General features: G+C 46.2%; 1 protein-coding gene across 1 annotated transcript in view; it reads right to left on the bottom strand.

Annotated features, from left to right (window-relative positions):
* gpc3 (glypican 3) overlaps positions 1–20,318 on the bottom strand; it is a 386,092-nt gene that overhangs the window by 338,738 nt on the left and 27,036 nt on the right. The window contains exon 2 of the mRNA XM_071411469.1: positions 10,663–10,824. Within this exon, the coding sequence (XP_071267570.1) occupies positions 10,663–10,824 (162 nt within the window). The remainder of the gene's footprint in view (positions 1–10,662; positions 10,825–20,318) is intronic.

Below are 20,318 nucleotides of genomic sequence, written 5' to 3'. Positions count from 1 at the left end.
GTTGGACTGAGAGGCAGCGCTTCTGTTGGACTGAGAGACAGCTCTTCTGTTGGAGGGAGAGACAGCTCTTCTGTTGGAGGGAGAGACAGCTCTTCTGTTGGAGGGAGAGACAGCTCTTCTGTTGGAGGGAGAGGCAGCTCTTCTGTTGGAAGGAGAGGCAGCTCTTCTGCTGGAAGGAGAGGCAGCTTTGCCCTGAGAGAGGCTGTTGGAGGGAGAGGCAGCTCTTCTGTTGGAAGGAGACACAGCTCTTCTGTTGGAGGGAGAGACAGCTCTTCTGTTGGAGGGAGAGACAGCTCTTCTGTTGGAGGGAGGGGCAGCTTTCCTGTTGGAGGGAGAGGCAGCTCTTCTGTTGGAGGGAGAGGCAGCTCTTCTGTTGGAGGGAGAGGCAGCTCTTCTGTTGGACTGAGAGACAGCTCTTCTGTTGGAGGGAGAGGCCGCTCTTCTGTTGGACTGAGAGACAGCTCTTCTGTTGGAGGGAGAGGCAGCTCTTCTGTTGGACTGAGAGACAGCTCTTCTGTTGGAGGGAGAGGCAGCTCTTCTGTTGAACTGACAGACAGCTTTTCTGTTGGAGGGAAAGGCAGCGCTTCTGTTGGACTGAGAGACAGCTCTTCTGTTGGAGGGAGAGGCAGCTCTTCTGTTGGACTGAGAGACAGCTTTTCTGTTGGAGGGAAAAGCAGCTCTTCTGTTGGACTGAGAGACAGCTCTTCTGTTGGAGGGGAGGCAGCTCTTCTGTTGGACTGAGAGGCAGCTCTTCTGTTGGAGGGAGAGACAGCTCTTCTGTTGGAGGGAGAGGCAGCTCTTCTGTTGGAAGGAGAGACAGCCCTTCTGTTGGAGGGAGAGACAGCTCTTCTGTTGGAGGGAGAGGCAGCTCTTCTGTTGGAGGGAGAGGCAGCTCTTCTGTTGGAGGGAGAGGCCGCTCTTCTGTTGGAGGGAGAGACAACTCTTCTGTTGGAGGGAGAGGCAGCTCTTCTGTTGAGGGAGAGGCAGCTCTTCTGTTGGAGGGAGAGGCCGCTCTTCTGTTGGAGGGAGAGACAACTCTTCTGTTGGAGGGAGAGGCAGCTCTTCTGTTGAGGGAGAGGCAGCTCTTCTGTTGGACTGAGTGACAGCTCTTCTGTTGGAGGGAGAGGCAGCTCTTCTGTTGAGGGAGAGGCAGCTCTTCTGTTGGACTGAGTGACAGCTCTTCTGTTGGAGGGAGAGGCAGCTCTGCCCTGAGAGAGGCTGTTGGAGGGAGAGGCAGCTCATCTGTTGGAAGGAGATGCAGCTCTTCTGTTGGACTGAGAGGCAGCTCTTCTGTTGGAGGGAGAGACAGCTCTTCTGTTGGAGGGAGAGACAGCTCTTCTGTTGGAGGGAGAGACAGCTCTTCTGTTGGAACGAGAGGCAGCTCTTCTGTTGGAGGGAGAAGCAGCTCTTCTGTTGGACTGAGAGACAGCTCTTCTGTTGGAGGGAGAGGCAGCTCTTCTGTTGGACTGAGAGACAGCTTTTCTGTTGGAGGGGAGGCAGCGCTTCTGTTGGACTGAGAGACAGCTCTTCTGTTGGAGGGAGGTGCAGCTCTGCCCTGAGATAGGCTGTTGGAGGGTGAGGCAGCTCTTCTGTTGGAGGGAGAGGCAGGTCTTCTGTTGGAGGGAGGTGCAGCTCTGCCCTGAGAGACCCGGGATCCTCCAGCCTCCTCCAGTCCATTCAGCAATATCGGAGACAAATGAGGGCAGCGCTTGTTCCCAAGGTCAACCCCCACCCCTGCCAGTGGCCACGGGGGTCCGCAATTCTAATTCCTAATACACTGAAGCGTAATTAAAACCCATCTCCAAGACAGGGGGGAAAGTCGATACAACTTTTTTCAGGTGCTAATGAGATGCTAATTTGATGGCCCCGCTAGGAGCAATGAGGTGCGGGAAAACTCAAGGACAGGAACGAGATTTATTCCAGGTTTTTGTTCACATTTTTTATGCGTTCGGTTGGGTCTCCTAGCTCTCGTCATTGGGTCTCCTAGCTCTCTTCATTGTGACAGTTGCAATAAGGGCCTCGTCAGACATATTCTGTTGTGTAGCAGTGATGCTGAACACCCCAGGTTGTCCGATGTGTTGATGTTTGAGCGTCCTTTCAAGCTAGCTCCCAACTCCCTATCATTTCTAGTGCTCCTTTTCCCCCTGTGAGTTGTTTTCAAAGAGAGGTTTTCAGAGAGAGGTTTTCAGGGAGGAGTATATAGCTTCGCTACTTCGCAGTACCACGTACGGATAGCCCAGCTCACACTGCCTCATGCTTCCTGTGAGTCTGCTTCCCAAATGGCACACTATTCCCTATAGTGCACTACTTGTGGCCAGGACCCATAGGGCTCTGCTCAAACGTAGTGCACTACAAAGGGAATAGGGTGCCATTTGGGAGGCAACCACAGTCAGAGCAGTTTGTGTACCTCCCCACTGCGCCTGCTTTCCCTGGACCCAGCCAGTCGTTCCAGGGGTGCTGGCTGTCCCACTTTCCTTACAGGCAGAGGAATTGACATCACAGACTTTCTCTCCCTCCCTCCTTGTCCACATGTTTATTCTGCATGTAGCCAGATACTGCTATCCACTTATTTCACCCAAGTCTCTGGGAGTCTGAGCAATCAAGCCTCCTCAACCCTCGTTCATGTACCCACTAACCAAGACTGCTCTCCAATTCTCTCATGTTTATTAACTGGAGGTTCTCTTTGGACTTCTAAGTGACTCCCCCTGGTGAACCCTGATGGTTCCTCTGGCTCCTTCAGGGTGCCAGTTTCTCACTGGAGTGCAGTGGAGTAATGGTGTGTGATGAAACTGTAGAGACAGTAATGTGGTTTGTGATCCCTGCCCTCCAGGGTCTGTGTAGTGGAGCCAGCCGAGAGAAGCTCATTTGTGAGTGTGTTGTTTTGCCTTTTCCCCATATGCTGGGATGTAAAGAATACTCCAAGGCCTAGGTTCAATCAGTTCAGCATTAACCCAAAATAACCGACAACTTCAAGGCATATAATTTATTTTGTTTGGGCAATGTCGGAGGTGTAACTGCGTTGGAGCTGTCAAATCGGTGAATGGTTGCTCCTCCAGTGGTCATTGTCACAAAACCACACCCATCCTTACATCCGACCCATGTTAGAAGTTTAGAACAAGAAAGGCTATATAGAAATAATGACACTCAAATTGAAAATCGTTAGAATAAGTATTTATACCAACCTAGTAGCGGTGTAGATTACAACACATTCCAGGGTTTGAGCTTGTAGCACAGGGATTTCTACTTATGCGACTTGGTGCATCCAATGGCAATGTCCTCTAGGTCAGTGGTTCCCAAACTTTTTATAGTATCGTACCCCTTCAAACATTCAACCTCCAGCTGCATACCCCCTCTAGCACCAGGGTCAGCGCACTCATAATAATAATCAATATTTAACCATCTTTCATATAAAACATTATTTGTCCATCGGAAATTGTGAATAACTCACCACATGTTAATGAGAAGGGTGTGCTTGAAAGGATGCACATAACTCTGCAATGTTGGGTTGTATTGGAGAGTCTCAGTCTTAAATAATTTTCCACACACAGTCTGTGCCTGTATTTAGTTTTCATGCTAGTGAGGGCCGAGAATCCACTCTCAAATAGGTACGTGGTTGCAAAGGGCATCAGTGTCTTAACAGCGCGATTTGCCATGGCAAGATACTCTGAACCCAGCCCAATCAAGAAATCTGGCAAAGTGGCTTTCGATTAAATTCTATTTTCACGGAACCGCTTGTTGCAATTTCGATGAGGCTCTCTTGTTCAGATATCTGTAAGTCGACTGGAGGCAGGGCATGAAAGGGATAACAAATTAAGTTGTTTGTGCCATCCGTTTCGGGAAAGTACCTGTGTAATTGCGCACCCAACTCACTCAGGTGCTTCGCTATATCACATTTGACATTGTCTGTAAGCTTGAGTTAATTTGCACACAAAACATCATACAATGATGGAAAGACATGTGTGTTGTCCTTGTTAATGCAGACAGAGAAGAGCTCCAACTTCTTAATCAAAGCCTCAATTTTGAATATAGTTGCGGAGACTCCCTGTAATCATAGATTCAGATCACTCAAGCGAGAAAAAGTCACGTGAGAAACTCGTCATCATGCAAGCGGTTAGACAAGTCAAAATTATGGTCAGTAAAGAAAACTTTAAGCTCGTCTCTCAATTCAAAAAAACGTGTCAATACTATCCCCCTTGGTAACCAGCGCACTTCTGTATGTTGTAAAAGCGTTACATGGTCGCTGCCCATATCATTGCATAGTGCAGAAAATACACGAGAGTTCAGGGGCCTTGCTTTAACAAAGTTAACCATTTTCACTGTAGTGTCCAAAACATCTTTCAAGCTGTCAAGCATTCCCTTGGCAGCAAGAGCCTCTTGGTGGATGCTGCAGTGTACCCAAGTGGCGTCAGGAGCAACTGCTTGCACGTGCGTTACCACTCCACTATGCCTCCCTGTCATGGCTTTTGCCCCATCATTACAGATAACAACACATCTTGACCACCAAAGTCCATTTGATGTCACAAAGCTGTCTAGTACTTGAAAAATATCCTCTCCTGTTGTCCTGGTTTCCAGTGTTTTGCAGAAGAGGATGTCTTCCTTAATTGACCCCCCATAAACGTAACGGACATATACCGGGAGCTGTGCCAGGCCCGCCACGTCTGTTGACTCATCCTGCTGTAACGCATTGAACTCACTGGCTTGTATGCGAAGCAGTAATTGGGGCGGCAGGCAGCCTAGTGGTTAGAGTGTTGGACTAGTAACCGAAAGGTTGCTAGATCGAATCCCCGAGCTGACAAGGTAAAAATCTGTCGTTCTGCCCCTAGGTGTAATGCGATGCAGAGAAGTCAGGCGCAGGAAAGCGGAAACTGATTTACAATGGTTGTGTTTAATAACCATTAAACATAATAATAAATGGGTCAAACAAAAATACTAGTATGTCGTGCACTACAACAAACAATTATGGACAAGGACATGGGGGGAAACAGAGGGTTAAATACACAACATGTAATTGATGGAATTGGAACCAGGTGTGATGGAAGACAAGACAAAACCAATGGAGAAATGAAAAGTGGATTGGTGATGGCTAGAAGGTCGGTGACTTCGTCTGCCGAACGCCGCCTGAAAAAGGAGAGGGACCAACTTTGGTGGAAGTCGTGAAACGAGGCTACTCAGGCGAGAAAAAAACCTCACCCAAATGTATAGCCCCGTTGGAAAATATAAATGGACTGTTTGAAAATGTGATTTTTATATTTTTTTTACAAAAATGTGAATAACCCTAACCCTAACCCCGACGGCATTGCGTAAATGTTATTGCGGGTTAAGACTGAACTGACTGAATCTAGGCCCAAGTCTCGTCTGTCACAGCTCCATTCGGATACTGTGTAGCTTCTTCACACAAATACTGTACCTACAGTAGGGTAAAATTACTCATTTAAAATGCATCAGTCACACCACATTTAATTGAACAGACTTTAAACAAAATAATTTGTTCTGCTCTCTCGTCTCTTTTTGAAGACAAATTGTGTCCCCAACATTCCCTCCCTAATGGTTGGTTCAAAGTGAGGCTATTGCGCCTCCGCCTCATCCGACCTTTACCCATCACTGGAACTGCTCTAAAGCACACATTACTGCTATAACTGGAGATGTCAGTCACTTTGAAGGACATGGCAAAACCAAACTCCTCCACTGATTAGCTTTTTAGTGCGGCTGACCGAGTTGACAACTCTCCTTCTCTCTGAGGCACTTTTCACTCCATAAGGTAGGCTACTATAATAATAATCACCCAAGACACTTCACCGGTATTAAAAAAGAAAGAAAATATAGAACCAACCTCAGGCTCGGCAAAGGCTTGCAGCAGCTGACGATAATAACAAGTTCATCAGAAATATCATATTTCATAATTGAGGAAATTAAATTCTCAGCATGCCTGCATCAGCTTTTCATTTTCAAAAGATTAGAGTTCAAGATTAGCATCCGCTGTCCTACTAAGGTTGAAGGATTGTCAATTTTAAACAACTTGGACAACAGCAGGCCTTTCAGTGAGAGAGGCAATCATTGAGAGTGAGAGGATGGAGGTAATGATGAATCAATATGAATTTGGCTGGTCCATCAAGTCAAAGTACATGCTGCCATCTGACTATCATACTTTATCATTATGCAAATATTTTGCTGATATCATTCCACAAAATCAAACTTCATCCTCAAACTTGTAGCCCAGCAGAGCATCATATAACAGCACAGGTTTTGGCTCTGAACCAGAAAATGGGGATACCACTGCTCATTCAAAGTAATAGCTATCAGACCCCCATAGCATGATGTCACAAAGAGATCTCACAAGAAAGTTGTGAACATTTCCAACACACCAAGGTGTACCCGAGGATGGTCTACATTCGTTGGAACACCTGCAATGTTAACAGACAGCCAATAGGTAAAAGTTGTATAGTTGTGTAGTTGAGTGGTAACTCCAAGGACAGAGCCCTGAAGGTTGTGAGTTCGATACCCCAGACCGCCTTTCCAGTTAGCTATCTCTGCTCCTGCCCTACTTCCCCATCTTGTTCTGTACTGTCTGAATAAATCCTATAAAAAAAGGAGGAAGGAATTCTGCTCTCCAAAAAGAAAGGAATGGTGCGAAAGCAACACTGAACCATGCTTGAGAGCAACAGCTGTTCCCAGATGACTAGGTGATCTTGCTCTCCGTAGCTGCGGGGCCAGACGGAATACCAGGACGCGTACTCAAAACATGTGCTGGAAAGTGTCTTCACTGACATTTTCAACCTATCCCTGTTATACCAACATGTTTCAAGCAGACCACCATAGTCCTCGTGCCCAAAAATGCGATGGTAACCTGCCTAAATGACTATCGCCCTGTAGCACTCACATCAATAGCCATGAAATTCTTTGAAAGGCTGGTCATGGCTGACATCAACATCATCATCCCAGACATCCTGGACGGACCCACTTCAGATCCACCCAACAGATCCACAGATGACGCAATCTCTATTGCACTCCACAAGCCCTCACCCACCTGGACAAAAGGAATACCTATTTAAGAAATGCTGTTCATTGACTACAGATCAGCATAGTCCCCTCTAAGCTCATCACCAACATCAGGACCCTGGGACTGAACACATCCATCTGCAACTCGATCCTGGACTTCCTGAAGGGCTGCCCCCAGGCGGTGAGGGTAGGCAACAACACAACCGCCACACTGACCATCAACATGGGGGCCCCTCAAGGGTGTATGCTTAGTCCCCTCTTGTACTCCCTGTTCACCCACGGCTGCGTGGCCACGCACGACTCCAACACCATCATCAAGTTAGCTGACGAAACAACAGTTGTAAGACTGATCATCGATGACGATGATGCAGCCTACAGGGAGGAGGTCAGAGACCTGGCCAAGACAATAACCTCTCCCACAACGTCAGCAAGACAAAGGAGCTGATCGTGGACTACAGGAAATGGAGGGGCGAGCACACCCCCATCCACATCGACGGGGCTGTAGTGGAATGGGTTGAGAGCTTCAAGTTCCTTGGTGTCCACATCACTAAGGAATTAAACATGTTCCACACACACCCACACAGTTGTGAAGAGGGCACGACAGTGCCTCTTCCCCCACAGGAGGATGAGGGCCAGGCTCCCTGCCATCCAGCACCTCTATACCAGGCGTGTCATAGGAAGACCCCAAATTGTCAAAGCAAAAACAAGCCATATACTGTTCTCTCTGCTACTGCACGGCAAGCGGTACCGATGCACCAAGTCTGGAACCAACAGGACCCTGACCAGCTTCTAACCCCAAGCCACAAGACTGCTAAGTAAGACTGCTAAACAAGACTGGTTAAATAGCTAATCAAATAGCTACCCTGACACTGACCCTTTTTTACACTAACTCTCTTGCACTGACTCTATGCACATACACTGGACCCTACCCACACACTCACACATACTTACACTGACACCCCAACACACACATACACACACGCGCTACACATGCCCACACACACACATAACATGAGCACACATGCATAGTGACACCACACGCACACATACTTTCATATTCACCACATACACTGCTGCTACTGTTTATTATCCATCTGTTGCCTAGTCACTTTACCCCTACCTATACAGTATGTACATAGCTAACTCAATTACCTCGTACCCCTGCACATCAACTCGGTCCTGGTACTACCTGTATATAACCATGTTATTACCTCGTACCCCTGCACATCAACTCGGTCCTGGTACTACCTGTATATAGCCATGTTATTACCTCGTACCCCTGCACATCAACTCGGTCCTGGTACTACCTGTATATAGCCATGTTATTACCTCGTACCCCTGCACATCAACTCGGTCCTGGTACTACCTGTATATAGCCATGTTATTACCTCGTACCCCTGCACATCAACTCGGTCCTGGTACTACCTGTATATAGCCATGTTATTACCTCGTACCCCTGCACATCAACTCGGTCCTGGTACTACCTGTATATAGCCATGTTATTACCTCGTACCCCTGCACATCAACTCGGTACTGGTACTCCTTGTATATAGCCATGTTATTTTTTACTTGTTATTGGTATTTGTTATTCAATGTGTATTTATTCCTTGTGTCACTATTTAAATTATTATTATTATTATCTTTATCTTTAACTCTACATGTTGGAAAGTATGCATTTCACTGTTAGTCTATACCTGTTGTTTACCAAGCATTTCACTGTTAGTCTACACCTGTTGTTTACCAAGCATTTCACTGTTAGTCTACACCTGTTGTTTACCAAGCATTTCACTGTTAGTCTACACCTGTTGTTTACCAAGAATTTCACTGTTAGTCTACACCTGTTGTTTATGAAGCATTTCACTGTTAGTCTACACCTGTTGTTTACCAAGCATTCCACTGTTAGTCTACACCTGTTGTTTACCAAGCATTTCACTGTTAGTCTACACCTGTTGTTTACGAAGCATTTCACTGTTAGTCTACACCTGTTGTTTACCAAGCATTCCACTGTTAGTCTACACCTGTTGTTTACCAAGCATTTCACTGTTAGTCTACACCTGTTGTTTACGAAGCATTTCACTGTTAGTCTACACCTGTTGTTTACGAAGCATTTCACTGTTAGTCTACACCTGTTGTTTACCAAGCATTTCACTGTTACTCTACACCTGTTGTTTATGAAGCATGTGATAAATAAAATGTTATTTGATTTGAAGGCTTATGGAATGTCAAACTGTTTTTGAGAGGTCATACTTACATCACAGAACACAGTTTACAGAGGGAAACAGACTAAATAAATAACTCTCTATATGGAGATTCCTGATGATACCTGTTTCTAATCAACAGGTATGAGGGAATAGAAGATCTATTCCTTGTTACTCCCGATGCAGAAGCAGCTTGTCATTTGAACAGCCCCCGAAAAACCCGTGACAGAGTCATTACTTTCACCATTGTTCGGCAAAGTTTACTTCAAAAGGGCAAACCTCTGATGCAGTCTGAGTTAAGAGAGGCAGGTGATGGGGGGAGGAGGAGAGGAGGAGAGGGGGAGAGAGAGAGAGAGAATACTACTCCAAGATGGGAGATGGAGAGGGGGAAGGCCTTTGATCTGAGTGCACAAAAGAACAAAAGAGACGGAGGAGCACAGAAGATTGCAAAGAAGGCATGTACTCAATTCCCAATAGAAAAGAGACAGAGAGTTGTAAAGAGAGAGGGAGAGAGGGAGAGAAAGAAAGAAAGAAAGAAAGAAAGAGGGAGGGAGGGAGAGAGATAGAGACAGGAAGGAGGGGAGATAGAAAGAGACAGAGAGGAGGGGAGAGAGAAAGAGAGAGAAGGGGGGATTAGAGGGATAGAGAAAGAGAGACAGAGAGGACAGGAGAGAGAAAGAGAGACAAAGAGGGGGGTAGAGAGAAAGAGATCAAACAGGACAAGACCAGCATGTTCTAGTATTGATTCCACTCGGTGGGTTGTTTAGGGAGTTGTTTCAAGTCCTATCCTAAACCAATTAGCATCGAGCTTCTTCTAGGGAACTGGAGTCAACCACAGTGGCCGTCTCTAACATTGTTAGCATGTAGCTTACAACCAAGTCAGCCAAGCCCTTTGCTCCACATTAAACATCAACTTTTAATTGGCATGTCAAGATGATGGCGTGTCATGCTAGTAGCTACAAGAGTGTACCCATTGTAAAGTATAGTCCTGTGGGTCCACGTTCTCTTGTATGTCAAAACTCTCTGGCACTAAACACTTGTCATACAGAACAGACTGCATACTGAGAAGTAACAGTATCTCTCAGTAACTGAAAAATCTATCTTAAAAACCTAAACATGTACTGAAAATGCAATACATTTTCATTAAGCAGCAGCAACCATTTTGAAGAAGGGCAAAGCAAGATGGTGATAGCCTAGTTGAGACAGGAAACTACTGTTCTGATCCTCCTAAATTGTCGTCATGACTCCACCCAAGTTCAAATGAGATGTTGGGGCGGCAGGTAGCATAGCGGTTAAGAGTGTTGGGCCAGTAACTGAAAGGTTGCTGGTTTGAATCCCTGGGCTGACTAGGTGCATTTTTTGAATGTGCTCTTGAGCGAGGCACTTAATCCTAATTGCTCCTGTAAATGGCTCTGGATAAGTGTGTATGATGGACAACAGTCAAGACACACATTAGAAACATTCTCACCTTGGAAGACAGCTGCGTTCTGGATGATGAGGAGTTTGAGCGGTGCGCTGACTGTCTGCAGGCCTGACTCCATATTCTGCCTGGCAGTCATCTGGTAACGTTCCTCCATCCTCCTGGAACAGCAAGTCAGGCCCTTGGGCTGGCACACCTGCAGGTCTGCACCTGGACAAGAGGAGGCAGGACAGACATTTGTGCGTCCCAAATGGCACCCTATTATATTTACAGTGCACTATGGGCCCTGGTCAAAGGTTGCACACTATTAAGAGAATAGGGTGGCATTTGGGACGCAACCGTGGATGAAGTTGCCCAAACACGCTGATCTAAGGTCAGTTGAGTGTTTCCCACTACTAGTGAAAGTTACGATTCGGTGAGGGTAAGCTGATCCTAGATCTGTACCTACAGTATAGGCAGGGTCTACCCAGAGCTGCAGTTTGTTTACAAGAGATCACATTTGCGAATTGAGTCTAGCTACCATGTGAGCAGGGCAGCAAACAGCTTGCATTTCCAACTGGAGTCCAGCCTCCTCTGAGGACTACTATGTGTTTTAGCGCACCTGAAACTTTACATTGAAACTCAAAAGTTAAATTCAAATGAACCCTTTAATTACAATTAATTTAATTCCATTTCCCTGCTTGCAAATAATTGCACCAGGGCTGTAGTTCCTGTTCACAGTGAGTAAAGAATGTGAAGATTTCCCCAACCATGAGATGGAATTAAACCCATCTTATCTCTTGACTTGCATGTAGTAAGTAATCTGACAAACATGAGAATGTGTGGAAAGACTGTGAGCTTTTGTTTTCCTTTTGAAACTTGTAAAGCTGAGTGGTGAAAGAGGAGGTCAGACAAATCCCTTTCACAGGAACATCCTGCCTGTGTGAAATACTCAAAGACATGACAAATGGTAGGTTGATACGCTAACAGCTTTCATCATGACCACTGCTTCTGAAGGTTGTTTAGAAATAGACGTCATAATTGGATTTGCAGGGTTCTTTTGAAAGGTGGACATGTAAGTCATTGAAAGACAAATTGAAGTGACAAGGATGTTTTCGTCGGACACTGTACACATATGCCCGGATCAAAGAAGAATTGCCCCAAAGAAATTATTTTAATGTGAAAAGGTAAATAAAGATTATGGTCTGACTTGTATCAAGGCTACCCTCAAACACAACCGTTGACCTTGTTGAATAGTTTACCTTCAACTAAATCAAAGTTACAAAGAAATATAAAACAAAATATGTGTGGGGTGCTCTGATAAACACTGTGAATCAAGAACTCACCTCCCACTGGGAAAAACTGGTTGATATGAACAAAACCTTCCATACATGTTTAGCCATGGTAGAGTGTAAGAAATTCACTTTTTGGACCTGAACACTGAAACATTCAGGAGATAGAGGTGCTCAAAGTTGACCCATTTTGCAAACCCCACCCTGCCATGAAAAACCATGCATTCATCACTGAAAAAAATACACAGTTGAGTTTGATATAATTTGAAAGCATACAAACAGGATTGTCAAACTGTTTTAGAATTTCTTATAATTTTCACATATGTTGTTGTTTACACTCTGTTACATCACCTGAGGTGTTAGTGTTGTGCCTGCTATCGGCTGAGACATGGCATGCTCTTAAATACAATTTGGGGTCATAGTTTGGCTGATATGCTGTATGTACCAAAATGTGAATAACATTTAAATGTTAATATTATATTAATCTTCAAAAGTAGTAGAGCCCACTCTGTCCAAAAATAAAAGGAGCTAGTTACCTTCGGTTGCGCAGCCTCCGCCACATTGTAATGCACTACAGGTAGAGTTACGTAAAGTGGAGCAGAAATGTGCAGACCTGACGAATAAGTAGGCATGACGCACATTCACATTCAGAATCACAATCAGTATCACAATCACATTCACATTCGGAATCACATTCACATTCACAATCATATTTACATTCACAATCATTCACAATCACATTCACAATCATATTTACAATCATATTTACATTCGGAATCACATTCACAATCACACCTCTCTCACTTCCATGAAAAACCGAATAGTAACCTGCAGAGGAGGGTGAGGGCTTGTTTAACAGATCTACCTGAGAGAACTACCCAACACTGGCTGATTGATAGCACAATAAACAAACATCAGGAACTGTGGTTGACACAAGGTTGGTAGAACTGTGGTTGAGACAGGATTGGTAAAACTGTGGTTGACACAAGGTTGGTAGAACTGTGCTTGAGACAGGGTTGGTAGAACTGTGGTTGAGACAGGATTGGTAAAACTGTGGTTGACACAAGGTTGGTAGAACTGTGGTTGAGACAGGGTTGGTAGAACTGTGGTTGAGACATGGTTGGTAAAACTGTGGTTGACACAAGGTTGGTAGAACTGTGGTTGAGACAGGGTTGGTAAAACTGTGGTTGAGACAGGGTTGGTAGAACTGTAGTTGAGACAGGGTTGGTAAAACTGTGGTTGAGACAGGGTTGGTAGAACTGTGGTTGAGGCAGGGTTGGTAGAACTGTGGTTGAGGCAGGGCGTACTAGCAGACAGGTTTTTTATTCTGAGAAATGACACAAAATCAATGCAGAATATGATGTAAGGTAAAGGGGTTGATACCACAATCCATAGGAAAGGGTAATTGTTGCACGGTATAACAGAAATGCTTTTTTCTCCTCGATCTGTTTCAACAATAGATCTTCAGAGCTCAAATCGATATTGGATGGAGCCCAGGCAGTAATGAAAATACAAAACACATTAAGGTAACATGGAAAGGAGCTAGAATGGCCAGTAAAGCAGAGGAGACAGGCACTTTGTAATAAATAATTTTACTGAAAAAAAGACACCAATAATCTTTATTGCAATCATACATACTGTAGCTAGCTAACTCACAGGTGGGTCCAGGGCCACATCAGACTGAAAGATATAATGACTCTCCTCCCATATATCGGTCAACAAGCACCTTCAGTATGCACACTGACTGGCCTAATATCTTAAATCAATAGCTTCAAAGGAGTCCTGACAGATAAAATCAAGTTAATTTCAGACTGCAGGGACAAAATGATTAAACTGTCAATACCACCCTGGGAGAGGTAAGCGCGTGTGGAGGGGAAGAGAGACTAGAGGATTTAGCAATTATCTTCAGCAAAACAGACAGTTTCATCTGCCATTTTGCAGATGATAAATGTATTTCATTACAGAAGTTGAGAGCAGTGGGGAATAAGTCAAGGTAGTCTGCAGGGAAAATTAAAACCTAAAAATGACACATTCTAAATAAAGCCTTTCTGACAAGACAGACTGCTTGGGACCAACATCCTCCTCTTCTGCTTTACTATAGTCCTCCTCCTCCTCTGGTTCTCCACCTCTTCTCCTTTACTATAGTCCTCCTCCTCTTCTCCTTTACTATAGTCCTCCTCCTCCTCTGGTTCTCCACATCTTCTCCTTTACTATAGTCCTCCTCCTCCTCTGGTTCTCCACATCTTCTCCTTTACTATAGTCCTCCTCCTCCTCTGGTTCTCCACCTCTTCTCCTTTACTATAGTCCTCCTCCTCTTCTCCTTTACTATAGTCCTCCTCCTCCTCTGGTTCTCCACATCTTCTCCTTTACTATAGTCCTCCTCCTCCTCTGGTTCTCCACCTCTTCTCCTTTACTATAGTCCTCCTCCTCTTCTCCTTTACTATAGTCCTCCTCCTCCTCTGGTTCTCCACATCTTCTCCTTTACTATAGTCCTCCTCCTCCTCTGGTTCTCCTCCTCTTCTCCTTTACTATAGTCCTCCTCCTCCTCTGGTTCTCCTCCTCTTCTCCTTTACTATAGTCCTCCTCCTCTGGTTCTCCACCTCTTCTCCTTTACTATAGTCCTCCTCCTCCTCAAGGTTCTCCTCCTCTTCTCCTTTACTATAGTCCTCCTCCTCCTCTGGTTCTCCACCTCTTCTCCTTTACTTTAGTCCTCCTCCTCTGGTTCTCCACCTCTTCTCCTTTACTATAGTCCTCCTCCTCCTCTGGTTCTCCTCCTCTTCTCCTTTACTATAGTCCTCCTCCTCCTCTGGTTCTCATCCTCTTCTGCTTTACTATAGTCCTCCTCCTCTGGTTCTCCACCTCTTCTCCTTTACTATAGTCCTCCTCCTCCACTGGTTCTCCTCCTCTTCTGCTTTACTATAGTCCTCCTCCTCTGGTTCTCCTCCTCTTCTCCTTTACTATAGTCCTCCTCCTCCTCCTCTGGTTCTCCTCCTCTTCTCCTTTACTATAGTCCTCCTCCTCTGGTTCTCCTCCTCTTCTCCTTTACTATAGTCCTCCTCCTCCTCTGGTTCTCCACCTCTTCACCTTTACTATAGTCCTCCTCCTCTGGTTCTCCTCCTCTTCTCCTTTACTATAGACCTTCTCCTCCTCTGGTTCTCCACCTCTTCTCCTTTACTATGGTCCTCCTCCTCCTCTGGTTCTCCAACTCTTCTCCTTTACTATAGTCCTCCTCCTCCTCTGGTTCTCCACCTCTTCTCCTCCTTCACTATAGTCCTCCTCCTCCACTGGTTCTCCTCCTCTTCTCCTTTACTATAGTCCTCCTCCTCCTCTGGTTCTCCTCCTCTTCTCCTTTACTATAGTCCTCCTCCTCTGGTTCTCCACCTCTTCTCCTTTACTATAGTCCTCCTCTGGTTCTCCACCTCTTCTCCTTCACTATAGTCCTCCTCCTCCTCTGGTTCTCCACCTCTTCTCCGTTACTATAGTCCTTCTCCTCCTCTGGTTCTCCTCCTCTTCTCCTTTACTATAGTCCTCCTCGTCCTCTGGTTCTCCACCTCTTCTCCTTTACTATAGTCCTCCTCCTCTGGTTCTCCACCTCTTCTCCTTTACTATAGTCCACCTCCTCCTCCTCTGGTTCTCCACATCTTCTCCTTTACTATAGTCCTCCTCCTCTGGTTCTCCTCCTCTTCTCCTTTTCTATAGTCCTCCTCCTCCTCTGGTTCTCCAACTCTTCTCCTTTACTATAGTCCTCCTCCTCTGGTTCTCCTCCTCTTCTCCTTTACTATAGTCCTCCTTCTCTGGTTCTCTTCCTCTGGTTCTCCACCTCTTCTCCTTTACTATAGTCCTCCTCCTCTGGTTCTCCACCTCTTCTCCTTTACTATAGTCCTCCTCTGGTTCTCCACCTCTTCTCCTTCACTATAGTCCTCCTCCTCCTCTGGTTCTCCACCTCTTCTCCTTTACTATAGTCCTCCTCCTCCTCTGGTTCTCCTCCTCTTCTCCTTTACTATAGTCCTCCTCTTCCTCTGGTTCTCCACCTCTTCTCCTTTACTATAGTCCTCCTCCTCTGGTTCTCCACCTCGTCTCCTTTACTATAGTCCACCTCCTCCTCTGGTTCTCCAACTCTTCTCCTTTACTATAGTCCTCCTCCTCCTCTGATTCTCCTCCTCTTCTGCTTTACTATAGTCCTACTCCTCTGGTTCTCCTCCGCTTCTCCTTTACTATAGTCCTCCTCCTCTGGTTCTCCTCCTCTTCTCCTTTTCTATAGTCCTCCTCCTCCTCTGGTTCTCCTCCTCTTCTCCTTTACTATAGTCCTCCTCCTCTGGTTCTCCACCTCTTCTCCTTTACTATAGTCCTCCTCCTCCTCTGGTTCTCCTCCTCTTCTCCTTTACTATAGTCCTCCTCTTCCTCTGGTTCTCCACCTCTTCTCCTTTACTATAGTCCTCCTCCTCTGGTTCTCCACCTCGTCTCCTTTACTATAGTCCACCTCCTCCTCTGGTTCTCCAACTCTTCTCCTTTACTATAGTCCTCCTCCTCCTCTGATTCTCCTCCTCTTCTCCGTTACTATAGTCCTCCTCCTCCTCTGGTTCTCATCCTCTTCTGCTTTACTATAGTCCTCCTCCTCTGGTTCTCCACCTCTTCTCCTTTATTATAGTCCTCCTCCTCCACTGGTTCTCCTCCTCTTCTGCTTTACTATAGTCCTACTCCTCTGGTTCTCCTCCGCTTCTCCTTTACTATAGTCCTCCTCCTCTGGTTCTCCTCCTCTTCTCCTTTTCTATAGTCCTCCTCCTCCTCTGGTTCTCCTCCTCTTCTCCTTTACTATAGTCCTCCTCCTCTGGTTCTCCACCTCTTCTCCTTTACTATAGTCCTCCTCCTCTGGTTCTCCACCTCTTCTCCTTTACTATAGTCCTCCTCCTCCACTGGTTCTCCTCCTCTTCTGCTTTACTATAGTCCTACTCCTCTGGTTCTCCTCCGCTTCTCCTTTACTATAGTCCCCCTCCTCCTCCTCTGGTTCTCCTCATCTTCTCCTTTACTATAGTCCTCCTCCTCTGGTTCTCCACCTCTTCTCCTTTATTATAGTCCTCCTCCTCCACTGGTTCTCCTCCTCTTCTGCTTTACTATAGTCCTCCTCCTCTGGTTCTCCTCCTCTTCTCCTTTACTATAGACCTCCTCCTTTGGTTCTCCTCCTCTTCTCCTTTACTATAGTCCTCCTCCTCCTCTTCTGGTTCTCCACCTCTTCACCTTTACTATAGTCCTCCTCCTCTGGTTCTCCTCCTCTTCTCCTTTACTATAGACCTCCTCCTCCTCTGGTTCTCCACCTATTCTCCTTTACTATAGTCCTCCTCCTCCTCTGGTTCTCCAACTCTTCTCCTTTACTATAGTCCTCCTACTCCTCTGGTTCTCCTCCTCTTCTACTTTACTATAGTCCTCCTCCTCTGGTTCTCCACATCTTCTCCTTTACTATAGTCCTCCTCCTCTGGTTCTCCACCTCTTCTCCTTCACTATAGTCCTCCTCCTCCTCTGGTTCTCCAACTCTTCTCCTTTACTATAGTCCTCCTCCTCCTTTGGTTCTCCTCCTCTTCTCCTTTACTATAGTCCTCCTCCTCCTCCTCTGGTTCTCCACCTCTTCACCTTTACTATAGTCCTCCTCCTCTGGTTCTCCTCCTCTTCTCCTTTACTATAGACCTTCTCCTCCTCTGGTTCTCCACCTCTTCTCCTTTACTATAGTCCTCCTCCTCCACTGGTTCTCCTCCTCTTCTCCTTTACTATAGTCCTCCTCCTCCTCTGGTTCTCCTCCTCTTCTCCTTTACTATAGTCCTCCTCCTCTGGTTCTCCACCTCTTCTCCTTTACTACAGTCCTCCTCTTCCTCTGGTTCTCCACCTCTTCTCCTTTACTATAGTCCTCCTCCTCTGGTTCTCCACCTCTTCTCTTTTACTATAGTCCTCCTCCTCCTCCTCTGGTTCTCCTCCTCTCTTCTCCTTTACTATAGTCCTCCTCCTCTGGTTCTCCTCCTCTTCTCCTTTACTATAGTCCTCTTCCTCCTCCTCTGGTTCTCCACATCTTCTCCTTTACTATAGTCCTCCTCCTCTGGTTCTCCTCCTCTTCTCCTTTACTATAGTCCTCTTCCTCCTCCTCTGGTTCTCCACATCTTCTCCTTTACTATAGTCCTCCTCCTCTGGTTCTCCTCCTCTTCTCCTTTTCTATAGACCTCCTCCTCCTCTGGTTCTCCACCTCTTCTCCTTTACTATAGTCCTCCTCCTCCTCTGGTTCTCCTCCTCTTCTCCTTTTCTATAGACCTCCTCCTCCTCTGGTTCTCCACCTCTTCTCCTTTACTATAGTCCTCCTCCTCCGGTTCTCCTCCTCTTCTCCTTTACTATAGTCCTCCTCCTCCTCCTCTGGTTCTCCACCTCTTCACCTTTACTATAGTCCTCCACCTCACGTTCTCCTCCTCTTCTCCTTTACTATAGACCTCCTCCTCCTCTAGTTCTCCACCTCTTCTCCTTTACTATAGTCCTCCTCCTCTTCTCCTTTACTATAGTCCTCCTCCTCTGGTTCTCCACCTCTTCTCCTTTACTATAGTCCTCCTCCTCTGGTTCTCCACCTCTTCTCCTTTACTATAGTCCTCTGGTTCTCCACCCCTTCTCCTTTACTATAGTCCTCCTCCTCCTCTGATTCTCCTCCTCTTCTCCTTTACTATAGTCCTCCTCCTCCTCTGGTTCTCATCCTCTTCTGCTTTACTATAGTCCTCCTCCTCTGGTTCTCCACCTCTTCTCCTTTATTATAGTCCTCCTCCTCCACTGGTTCTCCTCCTCTTCTGCTTTACTATAGTCCTACTCCTCTGGTTCTCCTCCGCTTCTCCTTTACTATAGTCCTCCTCCTCTGGTTCTCCTCCTCTTCTCCTTTTCTATAGTCCTCCTCCTCCTCTGGTTCTCCTCCTCTTCTCCTTTACTATAGTCCTCCTCCTCTGGTTCTCCACCTCTTCTCCTTTACTATAGTCCTCCTCCTCTGGTTCTCCACCTCTTCTCCTTTACTATAGTCCTCCTCCTCCACTGGTTCTCCTCCTCTTCTGCTTTACTATAGTCCTACTCCTCTGGTTCTCCTCCGCTTCTCCTTTACTATAGTCCTCCTCCTTTGGTTCTCCTCCTCTTCTCCTTTACTATAGTCCTCCTCCTCCTCTTCTGGTTCTCCACCTCTTCACCTTTACTATAGTCCTCCTCCTCTGGTTCTCCTCCTCTTCTCCTTTACTATAGACCTCCTCCTCCTCTGGTTCTCCACCTATTCTCCTTTACTATAGTCCTCCTCCTCCTCTGGTTCTCCAACTCTTCTCCTTTACTATAGTCCTCCTACTCCTCTGGTTCTCCTCCTCTTCTACTTTACTATAGTCCTCCTCCTCTGGTTCTCTTCCTCTGGTTCTCCACATCTTCTCCTTTACTATAGTCCTCCTCCTCTGGTTCTCCACCTCTTCTCCTTCACTATAGTCCTCCTCCTCCTCTGGTTCTCCAACTCTTCTCCTTTACTATAGTCCTCCTCCTCCTTTGGTTCTCCTCCTCTTCTCCTTTACTATAGTCCTCCTCCTCCTCCTCTGGTTCTCCACCTCTTCACCTTTACTATAGTCCTCCTCCTCTGGTTCTCCTCCTCTTCTCCTTTACTATAGACCTTCTCCTCCTCTGGTTCTCCACCTCTTCTCCTTTACTATAGTCCTCCTCCTCCACTGGTTCTCCTCCTCTTCTCCTTTACTATAGTCCTCCTCCTCCTCTGGTTCTCCTCCTCTTCTCCTTTACTATAGTCCTCCTCCTCTGGTTCTCCACCTCTTCTCCTTTACTACAGTCCTCCTCTTCCTCTGGTTCTCCACCTCTTCTCCTTTACTATAGTCCTCCTCCTCTGGTTCTCCACCTCTTCTCTTTTACTATAGTCCTCCTCCTCCTCCTCTGGTTCTCCTCCTCTCTTCTCCTTTACTATAGTCCTCCTCCTCTGGTTCTCCTCCTCTTCTCCTTTACTATAGTCCTCTTCCTCCTCCTCTGGTTCTCCACATCTTCTCCTTTACTATAGTCCTCCTCCTCTGGTTCTCCTCCTCTTCTCCTTTACTATAGTCCTCTTCCTCCTCCTCTGGTTCTCCACATCTTCTCCTTTACTATAGTCCTCCTCCTCTGGTTCTCCTCCTCTTCTCCTTTTCTATAGACCTCCTCCTCCTCTGGTTCTCCACCTCTTCTCCTTTACTATAGTCCTCCTCCTCCTCTGGTTCTCCAACTCTTCTCCTTTACTATAGTCCTCCTCCTCCTCTGGTTCTCCTCCTCTTCTCCTTTACTATAGTCCTCCTCCTCTGGTTCTCTTCCTCTGGTTCTCCACCTCTTCTCCTTTACTATAGTCCTCCTCCTCTGGTTCTCCACCTCTTCTCCTTCACTATAGTCCTCCTCCTCCTCTGGTTCTCCACCTCTTCT

The sequence above is a fragment of the Salvelinus alpinus genome, chromosome 7, assembly GCF_045679555.1.
Source record: "Salvelinus alpinus chromosome 7, SLU_Salpinus.1, whole genome shotgun sequence".
Taxonomy (NCBI): domain Eukaryota; kingdom Metazoa; phylum Chordata; class Actinopteri; order Salmoniformes; family Salmonidae; genus Salvelinus; species Salvelinus alpinus.
The sequence above is the reverse complement of the archived record's forward strand: the minus strand, read 5'-3'. Positions and strand labels throughout refer to the sequence as shown.